Genomic DNA, 20,066 nt, shown 5'->3' with positions numbered 1-20,066 from the left:
AATTGTGAGTGTTTTTGTGAGATCGCGGGATGCTAAAAAATCGCGATCATGGCTTTATGCAGACCACGATCACAGACAATCATGGCTTTGTGCAAACCACGATCGTGAACGATTGTCACTTTGTGCAAACCGCAATTGTGATTTTTCCAACATCGCATGTTCCCACAAAAATGCTCATAACTCCTTTGTTATAGGTTAAATTAAAGCAATCTTAAGCTCGTTTAAAAGATAATTTGAAGAGCTTTCAACTAGTATTAAAATCATCTCATTTGGAGACCATTTGACCTTTTAAAAGTAGGCCCATAATCCCTAATGGCGTAACTTACATTGTTTGCATGGTCAACACCGCACGACTTGGATAAACACAACGGATCTCCCACGTTATACTTCGGATCTTAGTAATATTGGGCTTGTTAAAAAGATAATTAGATAAGCTTTCAAATGAGCTATAAAATGCCTTGAACGGGAACCATTTGGTCTGTCATCATCTGACTCAAAAGTTACAAAAAAGTGAGTTGTGTCATCAGGGACTTTGGGCCCACTTTTGAAATGTTAAAAGATCTTAAAATGAGATAATTCCAGTCCTTTAGCTTTTCACAAATAAAGGATCTGCACCTTGGGTCACAACATAGACAAAACGAACTCAATAATGAAATTTAATGAATTCACAATATTTGCTGCAGCCAAACACAACCTATAGCTTTTCACAAATAAAGGATCTGGACCTTAGGTCAATTTCTCTCAACCGTTCATTTGTTTTCAACCACATCCCCACTTGCTGATATAGACACGGTATCTAAGAGCACTTGATGGCTCCAATCTATTGATGTGTGAAGATTTTTAACATCCTCTGCGTAGGTTAGAAACAGACGATCAACATGAGCTTCCTGATTGGTGTATGCCAAGCTAGCATGCTGACCTTGAGGTTTGCTCAAATACATCCTGACATATTACAATAACATATGGCCCAGAGTCCATTGGATTTTGACTTTTTATCAACAACACGTAATGAGAGATGGATTTTGGGGAAAATCTCCCCAACTCCTTGGTTAAGGTTTACAATACCACACACACACACAATACAATGAGAATGACAAAAATACCTCTACACACACATGTACAACCAACATGTTTCCAAACATGTTCACACCCCCTGGGCTCAAACTCGCAATGGCTAAACAGAGATGATGGAGATATTGTACAACAATTCTCAACCCAGTCACATCTGTAGATTACCTGAGCCATGCAGAAGGTGGCTGCACCATGAAGATCACCTGATGGAGAAAAATCATGTCGATCCACTCATCAGGTATGCCTCATGAGCATATAGAACTAGGCAATCCTTTCTTCCCTTCTGCTGAGTGAACTGGCTGGATTTTCTGCACCAGGTGTGGCATATTGGCACATGAAATAGATCATTTTGTAAGCTAAACAGAAGCAGGCAATCATCCCCCATACTAGCATTTCTAACATGAAACTGTTAGATAAACATTGATTTAGAATTAATATGCATATACATAATAACAAATTGTAACATGGTGGGTTGCGCAAATGCATCTAAAACCCATATGTACTGTGGTGACATTTTTACATACACACACAAGATCCAAACACTATATGGTGATGATGATGGCACAAGATGCATATACTACATCGAGTAGTGAGAAATGATATCAAATCCTTACCAGATATTGCATCTTGTATTGGCTTCACATATAGCCTGGTCAAAGCCCAAAAAGATAACACCTATGGTGCTTATGTCTGCATCCCAAGCATGGTGGATATATAACTGCCATGGTACGGCCATGATGATCCCCAGACATGCTAGAAGCATAACACATTGCTTACTCCGAAGCTTCATTGAAGTAGGCAGTAATTGCCTTCAGCTTACCATTTAAGAAATTCTTCTCGACCTGAAACCAAATTCCCAGTTTAAATTAATATATGATGTGCTTAAAGATCCAAAGCCAGTTCTGATACAATGTTTGTAGAATAAGCTTATTCTACAGCACAGTGTGTAGGGGCCAACTTGATGTAGAGCCATATCCAATCTGCCAATAAGGTGCCCACTTTCAAGTTTTCCCTTTATTCGAAAAATACCCCAACCCAAATCCCAGGTGGGCCACACCATAAGGAGTGGTTGTGATGGGATGCCCACCATTTCCTGCCTGAGTGTGGTGCCCATCTTTTTGTATACTGCATGGTTTTAAAGGTTTTAGGCATGATTTTACCTTGATTAGCCTAACTCTCTTTTGAAAGGGCCAAGGAGAACACGAGGGGGTGCAAATGATGGATGGACTGAATATCATTTATAGATAAAGGTTGGCCGCCCCACACACCTTGTAGGAAGAACTTGTTCTGCAATTGTAGAGGAAATGTTGTAGAGGAACCGGCCTCTAGAGATCCTCCAATTCATAACCAATTACTTATCATATATGATTGTGAGGTAAACTGCCTCTAGACATCCTGTAATTCATAACCAATAACCACGCTGTACTGTCCACCCTCGAAAGAAAAAAAAAAATCTCTTCCCATATGCAAATAAACAACAAAAATGCAAATCAATCAATAAAGAATACCTCTACTTCCCATGGGGGATGGGCTAATAGAGACAGCTCTGCCAATTGGTTCAGATCAACATTTCGGGGAAGGAACATGACAATCCTGGAAGCAATCCCCATTGCAGTTTTGAAGAGAAAATATCTGGCATGCATACAAAGAGGAACCAACTGTAAGCCACTCGTCTAAAATCCCAGTTCCAGAAACAAATGAGTGTCATGGACGAACCCATTGTGAGGCTTAAGCATGGTGCTAATATCATATGTCTGCACTTTAGCATAATCAGGTCCTCCCCATGGAGGTGACATGAAAAGGGTGTCTCCCTGCATTACAAGAGCATTGACATTATGAAACATGCAAGTTCAATGAGAGTACAGAAAAAGCTCATGTCGTATCCAAATGGGACCATCTAGAGAGAAGGGAAGAGTCTGCCCGATGTTTTGTCATAAAGTAATGTTAGCTTTATTTGAGTAGTGAGTCACGGTTGTTTATTCAAAAATATCTATTTAATGCCCTCTCCTCGTGTGTTGACAGGAGCATGGACATGTTATAGTTAGACCAAAGCTCTTATCCCTTTATAGACAGAAGAAAGCCAGGTGTGCTACAAGTAGAACAAATGTCCATCAAACTTCAGTGAGAAGGATTAACCAATGATTTGCAATTCCTGAAAGAAATATGAGATAGAAGATAAAGGGAATGGTGATCCCTTGTCATGACCTTCACTCTGAGAGCATGATTGGAAATTTGGAATGAATGATTTGGGGTGTGGCTTTATGAAATGTGAAATCCACGGAATCAACATCTCCTCTGTTTCTGTTCGATGGGGAGATGCCAAATCCCCAGATTTCCCAAATTCTCACCACCATAAATCGACAGATCTCGCCAAAAAAATCCAGTCCCATAATTCCACTTTTGCAAGTTATTGTCTTTATCACCCTACACTTGCCAATTGGCATGCATGCAATGCAACTCCACATATTCCAAATTGCAGGCCCAATTCTGGATAGAACATGGCAATGTGTTGACGTACCATGGGCCATGGCTATGCTAGATCCTGGTTGTTCATACAATGCTTGATGTTCCAAATTGTGAGCCCAAGCACCATCTTGGAATGCTATGCTAGATCCTAGCTATTTATTAAGTGGTCCACAGAAAAATGATAAAAGGTGGAGCCACTGCCAATACAGCACTCAAATGGTCAAGCTGGGCCTTTGCACATGCTCATCTGGGAGTGTCACTGATGGCATTACTCATGATTTGGACACCTTTGGTTGATTTGTACACAATGCTGGACTGCTTGGATCCACACAATGGACAGCTAGGACTTTATGATGGACAGCTTAGGCCCACACAGTGCACAACTAGGTTCCACCTGAATGATATGTGGAACCACATGATCAACCATATTTTATTGATCTATGTTTTATACAAAATTCCAAATTCATGGATTTGTTATTTCAAACAGAAGAAATGAATATGAGAAGACAAATCCATGGATTTGTAGCTTAATTACCATACAATAGATTTTGGGACTTGCCAGACTCATGAATTTGATAGGTCATGGATTAAGCAAATCCATATTCTCATTTCCCTAATCCAAAAAGGCATCTAAGATTCTCATCAGGAACTTGACATTTTGAAAAATGATGCCTGTGAAGGCAAAGTTAACCGAGTCTAACATGGCCCTTTAATTTAAATTTAAAAAAAAATAAAAAAAAATAAAAAAAACCATGATGCATTAACCAGACAAATACACCTTGAGCAATCCATCACCACATTGTGTTTTCCTTATATGCATCTCACGTGGTATGAATATGATACAAGTCCAACAAGGCACCCAAAATCCAGCCCATGGCAAGTACAAGGCAAATAGAGAAATCCTAGGAGAATAATATCATATCTGTGTAATGAGGACGCTACATTTTCTGCTATATATATATATATATATATATATATATATATATATATATATATATATATATATATATATATATATATATATATATATTGCAGTATCCAACACATTTCAGACACGTGTTGGGCACCCATCAACAGGGGTAGTAGAGAAAAGCTCAACTTTTCTTATTGCATTTAGCAATATCAACATACTCCACTATTTTTAGTTGTCCAGATACATTTTGACACCTTATGCATATCCTAAGTACAGTTAGTATTAATATATTTTGAAAATAAAATGTGACTCACAGAACAAAATTCTGAGCTCGGGCAGGCATCATGTGATAGATGTACATATGCAAATTCAAAATATTTTTATTATTCAGTTATGCATATTTACATCACTGACCATCTCTAAAGAAACATAGAACTTTCAGGAATTGAAAGTTCTACCAGGTGCATATCTCTTGACCCTATGAGCAAACAGGTAATAAGTGGTAATGAGGTAGAATTACTACCTTCAACTTTGAGGCAACTTGGAAAAAATCTCCCTTAATAAAATCTATCTTTTCATCAACTCCATAGATGGCCGCATTATGCTGTGCATAATCTATCTTCTGCGGATCGATGTCAATTGCAATAACATGATTGCTCCTGAAATTTTATGGAATACAACAGTAAATCAAGGATTCCCAAAGTTAGTTTTAAAAGTTAGCTGTTAAAGATTGGAAGATGACAATAAATTTAATTTATGCATGAAGATGAAAACCTATCAAAAATGTCCTTTCTGGCCAAGAATCACTAGTAAAATTGTCAAGTGAATATGACAGGAAATAACGTTCAAGTAGAGTGATGAATTTCAACCTGGAATTATTGTTGTGTTGTCATCCAGTGAGGATAAATTAATATTTCAAAGGATGTCTTTTTTTTTCATGTACTGGTTATTTCAAGTGGTTTTTTTTAATATATATATATATATATATATATATATATATATATATATATATATATTATCCGGGTTGTTCATCTGTTTTGTTATGATTGAGTTAGAGGATTGCGTTTTGGTTCATTGGAATAGACCCGATAGTCATGTGAATCCCACCATGGGTTCTCATGACCCTATGAGCAAACAGGTAATAAGTGGTAATGAGGTAGAATTACTACCTTCAACTTTGAGGCAACTTGGAAAAAATCTCCCTTAATAAAATCTATCTTTTCATCAACTCCATAGATGGCCGCATTATGCTGTGCATAATCTATCTTCTGCGGATCGATGTCAATTGCAATAACATGATTGCTCCTGAAATTTTATGGAATACAACAGTAAATCAAGGATTCCCAAAGTTAGTTTTAAAAGTTAGCTGTTAAAGATTGGAAGATGACAATAAATTTAATTTATGCATGAAGATGAAAACCTATCAAAAATGTCCTTTCTGGCCAAGAATCACTAGTAAAATTGTCAAGTGAATATGACAGGAAATAACGTTCAAGTAGAGTGATGAATTTCAACCTGGAATTATTGTTGTGTTGTCATCCAGTGAGGATAAATTAATATTTCAAAGGATGTCTTTTTTTTTCATGTACTGGTTATTTCAAGTGGTTTTTTTTTTCACAAATTGATATTATCCAGGAGGGTGTCAACTACAAAACTCAGTTGCCCATGCACAGTTTCCCAGCTTGATAGGGATGTTAACAAGAAATTGATGTTTAGTGTATGATAAGGGATGTTTCTTGAAAAGAAACCCAATATATACTGTCACAAGGTGGGGGCCCCACCATCAATCTGGATCGATGACGACATCCAGGGAGGGCCTCCTAGTTAGAGAACTGCATTTTGGTTTATTGGAGTAGACCCGATAGTCATGTGAATCCCACCATGGGTTCTCATGATCGTGGCCCACTATTCTAATTAATCTAGTACTTTGGGTTTTGCTTACTATTATTATTAGGAGTATCATGGACGGTTTAGATTGCTTTGATTAGTTGTTATTTTTTATTAATTCGTCACCAAGTAATAGGTTGCGCACATGGCGTGAGTTTTGCAGTATAGGGTTTTATTATAAATAGGCACCTCTTGTAGTCTTTTCTATTCATGGAAGATTAATAAAATTTATGCATTTTTCTACTCCCCTAAATTTCTGAGTCGTGGAGATTCAATTGGGTGTGAAACCCTCCCTTCCTCGAAGGGCTGACTACCGTGGTGCGAAGCCACACCTATCCTGATTCACCCCACCTTCTTCTATCCATATTTCTCTTCTCTTACAATCATCTACCCTTCAAATACATCCTTTATTGCAGCCGTTTTTCACTCTACAGCAGATTTCCAAAATCTGACCCTGTAGGAGGGCTGAAACTTCAACGGAGCACCACGCACAAACCGTGCATCGGATCAAGCTGAAATTTGGGGGTTTTGAAGTCCACCCCTGGACGACCAGGGCCAAGCTGGCCTTTTTCTGAATAGTACGTCTCACACACATGCGGTCGGGATCACACGCACGTGCGTCTGGGCCATTGCTGTTGTCCACACGTGCGGTACTTCTCTAGTTCGTCTCTCTCCTCTCTTTCACTCCTCTTTCACCCAAAATCCCTAAACCTAACCCTAGATTATTCAAATCTCCAATTTTATGCCATTTCTTTAACCTTAGGGTTCTTCGAATTGAAATTTCTGAATCCCTTAGATTGAAGGAATTATTTCTGTGCATGTGTGGATGAATTTACCCTCCTTTGATTCTTATTTAGTCTATAATTTTGATTGATCCGGCCCTAGCATGTGTAGGCCTGGATCCGCATAAGATTCCCCTTGATTGAGTGTTTGAACTTTTGTATGGGATGTGGAATTTTGTGTAATTGTTTCTGAACTAGTGTGATCTAAAGCCTGAAAATCTTGCACATCATACTTGAACTTCATGTCCTGCATCAATATTGCCACAATTTCATCCAAGACAATTCTGTAATAAATACATATGAAAGTTAACTTAATAATTCATTGAACTGTATACATTCTTATAGCAATGGAACATCCAAAAGTCATAATGCATTAATTCACAATGGATGACATCTAGAAGACCGTCATGTTTGACAGACATGCAGGTTACTCTAAAAAGAAAAAAGCATGTTTGACAAACATTCAAGTTACTCTAAAAGGAAAAAAGCCTTCACCATTGATAGATGGTCCTTGATGAACATGCATTTACAGTCCCTCAAAAAAAAAAAAAATGCTCCCTCCCTCCCTCTCAAACAATTGACGAAATTTCAAGCAAACCAGGAAGCTCTCAATCATCCAAAAGAAAACAAAATCATGATGTGAGCTGGAGATAGTTTGTACCTCATAGCAAATTGGATGGCATTTCCACCAACTCCTGTGAAACAATCAATTACAGTCCCATTACTACAGCGGGAAGCATGATGCCTTGCAATTGCCTCGGGAGTGATGGAAAACCATCCTTCTTCATCCATTTTTACACCCTCATCAAATCTAGAGAAAAGTAAATATCTTTGACGCCAGTATTTGCCTATATCAACACCGTTGCCTTCCAGTACTCCTTGCAAAGCAAGTCCTAAAATAAGAAAAAGAAGTGTCCAATTAGAGAACAAGGGGCGTTGGGTAATTCAAACCAATGGTAATAGATGGCACTACAAAGTATAGACTGAGAATGCTCTATGCATTTGATCGACACATTGAATTTGAGAAAGAATACTACCAGTGCTCAAATTGACTAAACATGACTATACATAAGGCATAACATCTATAGATTTCATCCTTTACAAGTTAGAGATAGGATTTTACGATGCAATGAAACTATGATTCTCTCCACCATTTGGAGAATTGCCTAACTTAATTTTGTGCGAAGAGCAAGTGCAACTCACCATAAATTTGACAAACAAAACCAAAGGTTCACGAACATAACTGAAATACCTGAGATATTTTTCTCAGGGGAGAGCTAGGTCCTGCAGTATAACATATTGTCTTCCCATTGTTTCCACAATGCAGAGAGCTTTCCACAAAACAACATGTTGTTACCCCATGTGGCCAAACAGGCCCGAACTGGCTCCTGAGAAAATATTCCAGGGAATTTTGGTGCAAGCAAAGCCATTTGTGTTTTTGCACTGCCTAATGTGTTATCGTCATCATTGTAGCCATTCTCCCAGCAACTTGGAGTTCGGCTTTAAATGGTAGGTTGGCAAAAGGTTTCTGATTGGCTGCCTACCAGACATCAACCATCAACCTTCATCTTTTACCCAGGACCTTGCACTAGCTAATGTGTGCAGTGGTAAGATTAGGACTTCAGTAAAAACCCAAATTCGGCCATCACCAAAATTGCTGACCAAGCCTGGGTAAAGGAGGGTTGATGTTAGGTACGCATAAGGCCATTGAACTTCTGCCAAACAATCATGAGAATTAAGCAGATCCCAAGCATAGTTCAAAAACCTGAAAACTCGACTCGATATTTGATTATTGTGAATTAAAATTATTAGGAATGTAAGTAGATATTTTAAATGGCTAAATTTTGGATAAGTAATATGGAGCATAATTCAAACCAACAACACCAACGACTTCTCGTTAGTTAAGGGTGATGCTTCCCTTGTTTAAGGTTGGGGGTTCAAATCCCACTCCGACCTTCTTTATTTTATTAAAATAGGAGGCAAGTGACTCAGTTCAAGACACGTTGAGTTGTATCGAGCCAACCGAGCCGTCGAGTCAGCTCGACAAGTCTCTCCAAGTCCAGGTCAAGTCAGTCCCAATACCAAGCTTTCCAGTAACTCAGCTTGAAATCTCACCGAGTGGTTGACTCGGCCAAGTTTGAGGTCAAGTAGGTGATTTTTGGAATTATGATCCCAAGAAACAGGGAAAAGATGATGATGCTGATGATAATGAGTCTAAGATAGACTCAAAACATCATATAAAAATACCTCAAGCCTAACAAATGTGGAAATTAAACTTTTTTTTACACACACTCACAACCCCACACACACCCACGCACTCACACCACAATGAGTGCTCGAACCCATGACCTCGTGTTGAAACTCTTGTGAGTCTACCACTGAGGCATGAGCATTGAGCAAGGACCCATGTGGAAATTAAACTTAATATACTGGTTTATTTATTTATTCATTTACCTATTTGACTCATTGCTACTTGTGTCATTCACAAGTCAATGAAGAAAAGGTGTTACAGAACCAGCTATTAAATCCAACAAATTGAGAACCCTGAATTATTCAAAAACTCAAAAGCAATAAATAAATCTCATACCCTCATTGTCACAAGATAATATCTTCCCCTGAGACCGTCTCCTCACTTTCTTTTTCTTGTTAATAGCATTAAGATCGCGATGACTGTCCACATCATCCACAGTAGATGCCATGCATGTCAATTGTATATCATTTCTCCAAGTTTCTCCACAACATTCTTCAGTGAATGCAGCGGTCAAACTGCACCCAAATCTAGCATAAGTAGGAACTGATAGTTTAAAAGAAGGAACACATTCAATACTAGCAAATTTTACCTTTCAGCATCTAGAACTTGAAGGACAGCATCATTAGATAGTTTCTTGGTCTCTGTGCTAGTGATATCCTCTTTTGGTCTATCTAAACACTCAAAATCACACAATTCATCTGTCTTCAAGTTCATAAATTCCAGATGCACATCACTTCTCCAGACTTCTTCAGAACCTGATGGGTTGAGTCGGTTGACTATATCTGGCAAACTGCAATCACTATTTGTTGAGACTCAAATATTGCATAATTTTCCCCATTTATATCTTGGTTTTATGAACATAAATCATCTTAATATTTTATTTTACTCATGAATGTGTTACAAGGTGAATTTAAGAGCTTGGATTGAAAAATGGTGCTAAAAAGTAAGAATTTAATGCTCAAAAATCACCAAGGCAAGGGATGGATCTTAGGAGACCAAGATTGAAGAATTCACATGTTAAAAATCCAAGAAAACCAAGTGAGGAATGAAGAGAATCGAAGATTTGAAGTGAAGAATCCTGAAATCGTCCTGAAAAAGTATATTCTGAAGCTGTGAAGTTTATTTTGAAAAACTACGCAGCAGGAAGTCTGTTTTAAACGAACTATGCAGCGAGAAGTCTATTTTGAAAAAATGCGTATATTTTAGACGGTTTCTAGGGTTTTTCAACTTTATATGAAAATTAGAGTTCCCTATTTATAAATAGGGCTTCCTAGGGCATTCTTAAACATCATTCAAGGCATTCCAAAGCAAAATTTAGGGTTTTTAAAGAGTTTTTAGTTTTATTAGAGTTTTATAAGTTGTTTTTTTTAGATCTTTTTTATTTGCATTTTTTTCTTTATTTGCATTTTTAAAGAGTTTTATTAGATTTATTTGCATTTTTTTCTTTATTTCTTGTTGCTTTTTATTTCTGCAATTTAATTATGTTTTTCTAAGTTTCCTCTAGCCCAAGTTAGAAGAGAAGCACATGGGTTAAATATTCTCATACCCTCATTGTCACAAGATAATATCTTCCCCTGAGACCGTCTCCTCACTTTCTTTTTCTTGTTAATAGCATTAAGATCGCGATGACTGTCCACATCATCCACAGTAGATGCCATGCATGTCAATTGTATATCATTTCTCCAAGTTTCTCCACAACATTCTTCAGTGAATGCAGCGGTCAAACTGCACCCAAATCTAGCATAAGTAGGAACTGATAGTTTAAAAGAAGGAACACATTCAATACTAGCAAATTTTACCTTTCAGCATCTAGAACTTGAAGGACAGCATCATTAGATAGTTTCTTGGTCTCTGTGCTAGTGATATCCTCTTTTGGTCTATCTAAACACTCAAAATCACACAATTCATCTGTCTTCAAGTTTTGATTTTTTTCTTCTCACAATTCATCTCCCTGTGGGATCGACCCTGTATTCACGGGATACTACTTACGAACCTCTGCACTTGGAGGCAAGCAATCACTATTCAAACAAAATATTTGATACATAATTACAGAAATAGATGTACAGAGAGATAATAACAACAGATCAGTGGCAGGCAAGGAAGAAGAGAGAATTCAACCACCAACCTTTCAATACCATTCTGGATATCTGAAGAAGAATGAAAATGAACTTGATAACTATCTTCATTACAAATTTTCCAAGTCTCAAAGCAGTCAGTCTTTCCCTCCAGTTCATCTAAATGCTCGCAGCCATCACTTGTTTTAGGTAGAGCATGACATGACATTAAGTTTCCAGTAGCATGTTCCATCCCAAGTGAGATTGTTTGGGGTGGCTGACCTGATAAGTTATCATTGTCCTTGACTTCCTGGAATAAATCAGTATTATCTTCTGACCCACACGCACTTGTAATTTTGATGCCATCACAAGCGGACTCAAGACCCATGTTGTCCTCAGCGGCATCCACAATCATTTCATTCGATTTAGCTGCACTGTCAACAAATGCTAAATACTCCATGCCAGGAGGAGGATACCACGTTGACTCAGTTGTTCTAACATTATAGAAATAGTTTCTCATATAGAAAGCGTCCCAAACTGCCATCCAGTCTTCCAAATCGCTGCAGCATTTATAACCATCACATTCATCTTGACAGTTGGAATCAAGCCGATCAGAAGACTGTGATGGTTCCACTGGGTCAATGATCCAGGTCTGCTCACTTGTGTAGTCAAAATGAACCTTTTCGGACTTCGCATTATAGTCTGCAGTAATTGAACCTTCCAAATCTTCAACCTTAACTTGGCTTTTATCCACTACTTTGGGATCAAGGCCAGTGCTAGTGAATTGCAAAGCATTTCCTGGAAATTCTTCTGCATCTAAAACAATTGGGTGTACAACTACTTCAGCACTCTTCTTGGAAACAATGCTGTCAGGTCTATCAGCATGGTCCATACAGTATTCTGTTATCAAACCAATTACTTCTTTAGAGACTTGCTCCAGGCAATGTCCTTCGCCAGAGACTAACTGTTGTTTATTGCCATCCTCTGCAAAACAACAGTGAGATGAATCACTACGGCCATTAGTTTCTATGCTATACAGAGATGTGCTAGCACTATCCTGGCAAACTATGGGTGGAACAACACTCTCTCCCTCACTCACTCTAGAAACTTCTGCCAGTCCTTCCGTGGCATGTTTACAACCAGATACAGATTTTGGCCTCGGACCCTTTCTTTTCTCTTTAGTTGTTACAGTTCTCCTCTGCAACGAATGTTGAGAACAGCAATACAGTAGAAGGCTATTAGAAAATCAGAAAATGGACCTCACAAAAGATCATTTGAAACATAGCCCGGTGAAGGCATGCTTAACGTATCCAATCCTGCGACCTACAATGATGTTGGCATAAGAAGGACAAAAAGCAACAAAGACTTGCCTCCTTGTTTGTGCTGAAAGAAATAGGGAGCCCCAATTCATTCATCTGTCTAGCTAGTTCTGTATCCGCTGTTGAAACTGTAAATCCTGTGCAGTTCAAGGACCATACAGCTTCCAAAAGGTTAGACCTTTTGAGTGCAAAGAGCAAATAATATCTTCTTTTTTTTCTTTTTCTTTTTGAAGAGTCAAAGAGCAAATAATATCAATTTTCAACTAAGGAAAAGCAGATCCAGATTAGTAGGCTCCAATACGAGGCAATCTCAATGAATTTCATCAGCCATTTTGTTGGTAACTAGTAAATGAAGTGAATTCCAAGCATTGCAGAAACAATCACCGAAGATAGCACTATGATAAATGGTATGGACTTGCCTTCAATTGTAGGATCAATGTCTGAGCAGATGGTTGTGACAGAGGCAGGCTTATGAAAACTCTGTGCACATGAAAAAACATTAACATAAATTATAAAAAAATCTAATACACTGAAAAAGATGTATGGGATTCTCATGAGATCTTTGTTTTTTAAGCCTTCTTTATTGGGAGGAAAAAACAAAATGGTACATGAAGAATAACATCAGAGACCACAAGTAAGTTCCTATTAACACTTCCTTAGCCTTCCATGTTAGCAATCTTGATGATTCTCATAGACTTGTGTGGCAAGACACAAAAGTAAATATGAAAATCTTAAAGCATCGCTTTGCTAGCCAAATTGTCATATGATTATAAGGTTCATGTGCAGGATGGGTATTAAGTAAACTGAGAGTTTGTGACATGCCAAAAGCCACAACCGCATCACAGAGGATATGGTTCTCCACTTTTTTCCACACAAAATCAGTGTCCATTGTATTTCCGATAGTTTTCAGTCCTACCTGAAATACAACACGTACCAGCAAGCATCCCTGCCCCACCCATCTTGCTATGTACCCCAAACATGTACCCGTAGGCATTCAACATGAATTTGCATAACAGAATCTGAAAATACACAGTAAAAGACAGTAAAATGCAAATCTTGATTCACAAAGTTAATGAATATGCATCTTCCATTTTGTTGAAGAAGAGACACAAATGCTTCCTATCTTTCAGGCTTCTACTCCTTACCCACCTTTATTATTGCATTAGGCATTTTATAAAGAATTTTCTTGTATTGACCAAAAAAAAAAAAAAAATCCATCTATCGAGCTGATAAAAACAAGATCAGAATAATAATTGCATAATGATGCATGCAAAGTTCAAATTGGAACATCACATGATGAGTAAGAAAGCAAACAACAGCTAAGGGCCTGTTTGATTTTCCAATTACAACTGTAACTGACTATAAATGGGTAATGATTATTTACTCTCATAATTGTGTGGTGACATCATGTACATTTAATTGCAATGATGATTTTGCTACATTGTTTTTTTCTCCCACAAATCAATATAAAAATAATAGTTTTGTAATGTGAAAATGTAATGCTTACATTATAATTCACCTTCTTCATGTACAATTATGTTTGAGTTATAACTCCTAACTAAACAAACACCTTTGAGTTATAACTCCTAACTAAACAAACACCTGAAATGATCATGATGACTCATTTACTTTATATTTCATGGGAAATTGGAAAACCAAACAGGCCCTAAGGGGCCATTTGATTGGGAGTAAATGGAGGTAAATGGCATTTGAGGTGTGTTTGGATAGAAGTAAATGCATGGAAATGAAATGAAATGGAAGTAAATGGGTGGAACAATCACATTGGTAGCTTGATGATTAATGGAAGTAGAGTAGTGGAGAAGACGTCTATCTGTAACGCCATTGTGCAATTTTACGAACAGTTGCTGATGGGAGATAGTTGAGAGTGGCCCTTATTGGAAAATTTGGATTTCCCTTGGTTGTGGGATGAGCAAGTTTCAGCCAAGGTGTTCCAAAATGGTAACAGTGGCCGTAACGGCCACCGTTATGATAAGGGCCGTAACGGCCATTACGGTCCCCGTATCAGCCGTTACGGCCCTTTTTTTTATTTTTTTTTCAAAAAACTATTACAGGACCGTTATGGGGCCGTTATAGTCCATTGCAAGGCCGTTACGAGATCGTTACAGGGCCTTTCATAATGGTTATGACCATCATCATTATGTAACGGCCATTACGGCTATTATGTAACCAATTTTGAATACTTTCAGCACTAGAAAGACCAATTTCAGAAGAAGATGTGAAGGTGGCGGTCGAATCCCTTGCTAGAGATAAAGCTCCAGGACTGGATGACTACCCTTTGGCATTCTTTCAGGTTTTTGGGAGGGAGATTAAAAATGACATGGTTGCCTTGGTCAACGAGTTCTTTCATAGGGGCAAATTATCTAAGGAAATGGGAGCAACATTCGTTGTGCTTATCCCTAAGGTTGAAGAAGCTGAAAATCTTAAAGACTTCAAGCCCATAAGTCTTATTAGGGCTCCATACAAAATTCTAGTGAAGATTCACACTTCTAGATTCCAAGGAGTTCTAGCGTCAATCATCTCAGAAAATCAAAGAGCTTTTGTGGCTGAAAGACAAATTTTGGATTGCGCATTGTTAGCCCATGAAAGCATTGATTCCAAATACAAAGAAGGCAAAGCCAAGGTGGTGTGCAAGCTTGATATTGAGAAGGCATACAGCTACATCAACTGGGGTTTCTTGGATTATATGTTGTCTCGCTTCGGATGTAACTCTAAATGGAGATCTTAGATTAGAGAATGTGTCACTTCGGCCTCCTCAATTTTGGTGAATGGCTCCCCCAAAGGTTATTTTAAGGCTTCTAGAGGGCTGCCGAAGGGCGACCCTTTATCTTCCCTTTTGTTTGTTGTGATGGCAAAGGCGTTGAGCAGGATGCTTTCAAAAGGTCAAGAAGTGGGTATAATCCAGGGCTTCAAGGTGGCACACATAGGACCGTCTATAACTCACCTGCAATTCGCGAATGACACCATATTATTTTGTGAAGCAAACAAAATCATGCTTGAAAATTTGTGCAAAATTATAGTGTGTTTCGAAGTAGTTTTAGGAATGAAGGTTAATCCCTCTAAATGTGAAATGCTTGGAATCCATGTGTTGAAGGACGAGGTGTGAAGACTCGTGGAAAGGTTTAGGTGTGGAGTAGGCTCATTTGCATCTACCTATCTTGGTCTCCCACTTTGTATAGGGAAGCCACCAAGACATCTATGGGATTCAGTAATCGAAAGAATCGAACGAAAGCTTTCCTCTTGGAAGAGTCATCACCTCTCTTTTGGAGGCCGTTTAACCCTGATAAAAATGGCTTTCTCAAATATGCCATTATATTTCATGTCACTTTTCCAATGTCCAAAAGCGGTTCTTGCAAGATTGGAAAAATTAAGAAGGGATTTCTCATGGAGTGGTAAAGTGGTGAAGCAGAAGTTTTATCTTTTGAAATGGGAGGGTGTTTGCAAGCCTCAAGCAAGAGGGGTTGGTTTACGGGTCCTTGAGCATATGAATCAAGCCTTATTGGGGAAATGGCTTTGGAGATTCGCTATGGAAGGCAATAGTTTATGGAGAGGGGTAATAACTAGTACAGTACCAGCCCAGGGGGATGGTGGATCAATAATTCCTCGCGCTATAAAATTTCTGGTCTTTGGAGGGCCATCTTCTCGATGGACGCTAAGTTTAAAGAAGGAATTTCATTCGCAGTAGGAGATGGATCCCACATCCGCTTCTGGGAGGACCTATGGATAGGAGATTGCCTGCTGAAAGATGCTTTCCCTGCTTTAGCCTCTCTCTCTCCAAACAGGAACATCTCCATGGCTAGATGCTTCTCGTTGGAAGGTGGACGGATAGAGTGGACGCCCCCTAGTCGAAGAGATCTATCAAATGTGGAAGTTGATGCTCTTTTAAACCTTCCAGACAAATTCAATAACGCCATGATAGACACCTCGGTAGAAGACTCTATGGCATGGAAAGGCCTTACTTCGGGACAATTTTCGGTTGGCTCCTTCTACGGGCTTATTACACATTCTCCATTCCCATCTTCCCATAACTTTCCTTTTTGGAAGTAGAGATCTCCTCCGAAGGTTGCAACTTCTGTTTGGTTGCTTGAAAGGAATAGGGTCCTCATAGTGGACATTCTCTAGCCAAAAGGAATGCTTCTTCCAACAATATGTATCATGTGCATGCAAGATGTGGAGTCTGTGGACCATCTACTCATTCATTGCCCTTCTGCTAGAAGGGTTTGGGAGTTTTTTTTTCTAGCGACTCTCAATGTTTATTGGGTTATGCCATCGTCCATGCCTTCCTTCTTAGCATCATGGCATGAAGGAGTTGGGAAAGAAGGAAAGGCAGTTTGGCGGTTAGGGGCAATGGCGGGCCTCTGGGCCATATGGGGAGAAAGGAACAGGCATTGCTTCGAAAACAAGTCAGCTACAGTTTGGATAATCTCATATAAAACAGTTTTTTGGGTGCTTGAATGGCAGCCGGCATCAAGGAGTTGGACGTTCATATCCTTTTTGCCCTTTTGGGGTTGTAATTAGCTAGTGAGCCTTTTGCTTCCTCTTTGTTTTGTTTTGTATTCTTTTCCGTTACTTGTGCTTTTTCAATAAATCATTGCCTTTCTAAAAAAGGGGGGGAGGGGGGAGAATGAAATCATCTCTCTGAGAGAGGATTTGGAAGTAAATGGGTGAAATGCTTTTTTGAGCTTCCTTGGAGAGTCGCACAAGTTAACAAATGTGCCGCTCCGCACATGTCCGTCATACACGTGGCATGCTAATGCTACTCCGAAACAATCCAATTATTGGCTATGTCACTAAAATCACACCAATAGAATGATCCAAACCAGCCAAAGGTTGGCCATCTAAATAGACGGTTAAAAAAACGTTGGCAAGTTGCTTTTGTGATCCTTACGTTTGTGGTCTACCTGAGGCTTGAAATTTTCTCATTTTGGGCTAAAGTATATGCATTTCAATGGGCTTATTACAATTATTTTGTTAAATATCACATATGTACACTAATTTGGAATATTAAAGCTGGTTTAGGATATTACATATGTTCCTGTGAATATATTGAAAAATTCCAATGCATTCCAATTCCTCCCATTTACTTCTATCCAAATTGAATATTTGAATTTCAAATGTATTTCATTTGCCCCCATCCAAACACAACTAAGTCATTTGCCCCCAATTTATTTACCTGCGATTCTATTTCCCATTTACCTCCATTTACAAGCTCCCAAACGAGCTTTTAGTCTCAGTCTACAAATAGGGTGAAGCCATGGCCCTATTTAAACAGCCTCCAACCTCAGGTTTCAAATTGGGTTGTGCTCGGAAAGTGTGGAAACCCCATTTTGCATTGAGCAAGACGGAGAAAGCCGATCAAACCAGCTCAAAATGGTTAGTCAGCTCAATGCGGCAAGGAATTCCGAATCTTAGAGCACAATGGCTATTTTGCTCAATGCAAGTATAGTAATTCCCAAATGCAGCCTTAGCAACATCACGAAATCCAAACCCTTTGAAGAAGAAACCATACAGCATCCAAAAAAAAAACTCACAATAGACTTTTCACCCAAACTATCACGATGATGAGTGGATGCAGCCGGAAACTCTAGCACGTCAACCAAAGCATCATCCCTGTCGGATAAACAAAACCCAACAACTGTTATGCAAATGGTTGTGGTTTTGATTGACTGACATGTAATATCTAAATTTCGACCAATCACATGAAATATCATACTCAGGAAATAACAACAACATGGATAAGAGAATTGGCTATTGGGAACTTAGCCTTCAAGAGACGGTCGGATGATCAGAACCGTACATCTTCAAGTCACTGCCATGGATGTGGCACGGCACAAAGTGGTACAAAGATCACAACGAACGGACGATCCTGACAATTGATTTGCGGGGTTGAGTGTGGACAGCTGACAATTTTTGTGTTGAAGACACGTTCGAATGTATATATTAACGAACAGGGTCATCCGTTCCAGTTCATTTTTAGACCGTGGTCAATCCATGGTAGTGCCCAGGAAATGAACGGTTTTGATCGAGCTACCGCCTCTGCATGTGAGACGCTTGGAGCGATGTAATCCGAATACTATAGACGAACTCTTGGACAGTACGCTGATTTCAGCGCAAGACAGAGAGAGAAAGAGAGGGAGAAGCTCACCAGAGATAGGAATGGGTGACTTTGAAGAGAGAGGCCAGTGCTGTGATAGCAGGCGCTTCTGTTTCGGTTTCTTGGGCCATTGAAAATTATCGTATTCTGAGAGAGAGAGAGAGAGAGAGAGAGAATGGAGCGGCGGCAGCGAGCTCTTTTTCCCTGCTTTTGAGTTATATGCGTATGCATAAGAGGCTTTGTGGCGTTTCGCGCAAGGGAAGTTGAAGAGCCAGATTCCTCGGCAATTTTGGCAACTTGCTACACTCGTGAGATCTGATCCATACATCAGGTGGGGTCTTCGCTAATTCTATGGTCCACGTTTTAGTTGAACCTGTTCACCTTTTCTTTCATGATGCATTTAAACATGGACCCATTGTTTGGACAGTTTAATTTGAATTACTTGTTAATGAATCGATTGCATAGTGCATCAGACATCACCTATGCTGGTGCTGGTCCGTGCTGGAAAAGCTATGTGGTTCCACCGTGATTTATGTGTTCTATGGACGTCGTCCATCCATTTTGCTAGCTCACTTTAAGGCATGACAAATAAACAAACAAACAAAAAAAAAAAAAAAAAAGCAGATCCGAATCTCAGGTGGACCACACCATAAGAAATAGTGGTAATTGAATGCCCGCCATTAAAAACGTTCCAGGGCTACAAAGGTTTTGGATCATGCTGATAAACATTACAGTGGGCTGTAGGAAGTTATTAATAATGGGCTTTCAATCACCACTATTTTTAGCAGTGTGGTCAACTGATATTTGGATCTTTGTCATTTTTTGGGTTCGTGTCCTAAAATGAGCTGGCAAAATGGATGGACGGCATGGATAAAACACATAATGGTAGGGTCTGCACTGCCTTTTAAGCACCCACCAGTACCCAAGTACCCACACTGGTGGTGTACAGCACTACGCAGTCGAGTCTCTTGATGAGATGGTAGGCTGTTTTAATAAGCATTCAGGACATCATAAAACGTGGAGAGACTGAGAGAGAGTAAAACTGGAGGGAGATGGTACTATTGGGTGCTACAAGTAGTGTCAATGGGTTGGATTAGGGCCAAGCCAAGCCTAGCTCACATTGTTTAACATAGACCCAAGTTTGGGCTAGGCCCTTGATTCCCCAAAATAGTCTTTCTTGAGTCTAGCCCTAACTTCTTCTTTTTTAATGT

The 20,066-nt window shown here is 39.1% G+C and overlaps 1 protein-coding gene across 3 annotated transcripts; it reads right to left on the bottom strand.

The window, feature by feature from the left end:
- Positions 1-665: 665 nt before the first annotated feature.
- Positions 666-19,060, bottom strand: LOC131242498 (uncharacterized). 3 transcript variants are annotated; one of them, XM_058241187.1, is made up of 13 exons: positions 18,907-19,060; positions 18,293-18,371; positions 13,163-13,223; positions 12,795-12,880; positions 11,496-12,622; positions 9,960-10,160; positions 9,707-9,885; positions 7,781-8,012; positions 5,620-5,755; positions 2,788-2,882; positions 2,580-2,703; positions 1,686-1,913; positions 666-1,379 (listed from the first exon to the last, which is right to left on the bottom strand). In XM_058241187.1, the coding sequence occupies exons 1-12, from the start codon at positions 18,984-18,986 to the stop codon at positions 1,845-1,847; spliced, it is 2,469 nt and encodes an 822-aa protein (XP_058097170.1). In that variant the 5' UTR covers positions 18,987-19,060; the 3' UTR covers positions 666-1,379; positions 1,686-1,844. The 3 variants fall into 3 exon arrangements, with proteins under 3 accessions (XP_058097170.1, XP_058097169.1, XP_058097168.1); XM_058241186.1 differs by lacking the exons at positions 666-1,379; positions 1,686-1,913; positions 2,580-2,703; positions 2,788-2,882 and having other exon boundaries at positions 5,571-5,755; positions 9,707-9,789; XM_058241185.1 differs by lacking the exons at positions 666-1,379; positions 1,686-1,913; positions 2,580-2,703; positions 2,788-2,882; positions 18,907-19,060 and adding an exon at positions 13,660-13,762 and having other exon boundaries at positions 5,571-5,755; positions 18,293-18,349.
- Positions 19,061-20,066: the final 1,006 nt, after the last annotated feature.

Source organism: Magnolia sinica, chromosome 4, assembly GCF_029962835.1.
Source record: "Magnolia sinica isolate HGM2019 chromosome 4, MsV1, whole genome shotgun sequence".
Taxonomy (NCBI): Eukaryota; Viridiplantae; Streptophyta; class Magnoliopsida; order Magnoliales; family Magnoliaceae; genus Magnolia; species Magnolia sinica.
The sequence above is the reverse complement of the archived record's forward strand: the minus strand, read 5'-3'. Positions and strand labels throughout refer to the sequence as shown.

Coding starts and splice junctions, on each gene's coding strand:
- LOC131242498 (XM_058241187.1), bottom strand. CDS start 18,986: ATGGCCCAAGAAACCGAAACAGAAGCGCCTGCTATCACAGCACTGGCC. Junction 12,881..13,162: donor CATTGATCCTACAATTGAAG/GCAAGTCCATAC, acceptor TGAACTGCACAG/GATTTACAGTTTCAACAGCG. Junction 9,886..9,959: donor CAAGTTCTAGATGCTGAAAG/GTAAAATTTGCT, acceptor ATTTGGGTGCAG/TTTGACCGCTGCATTCACTG.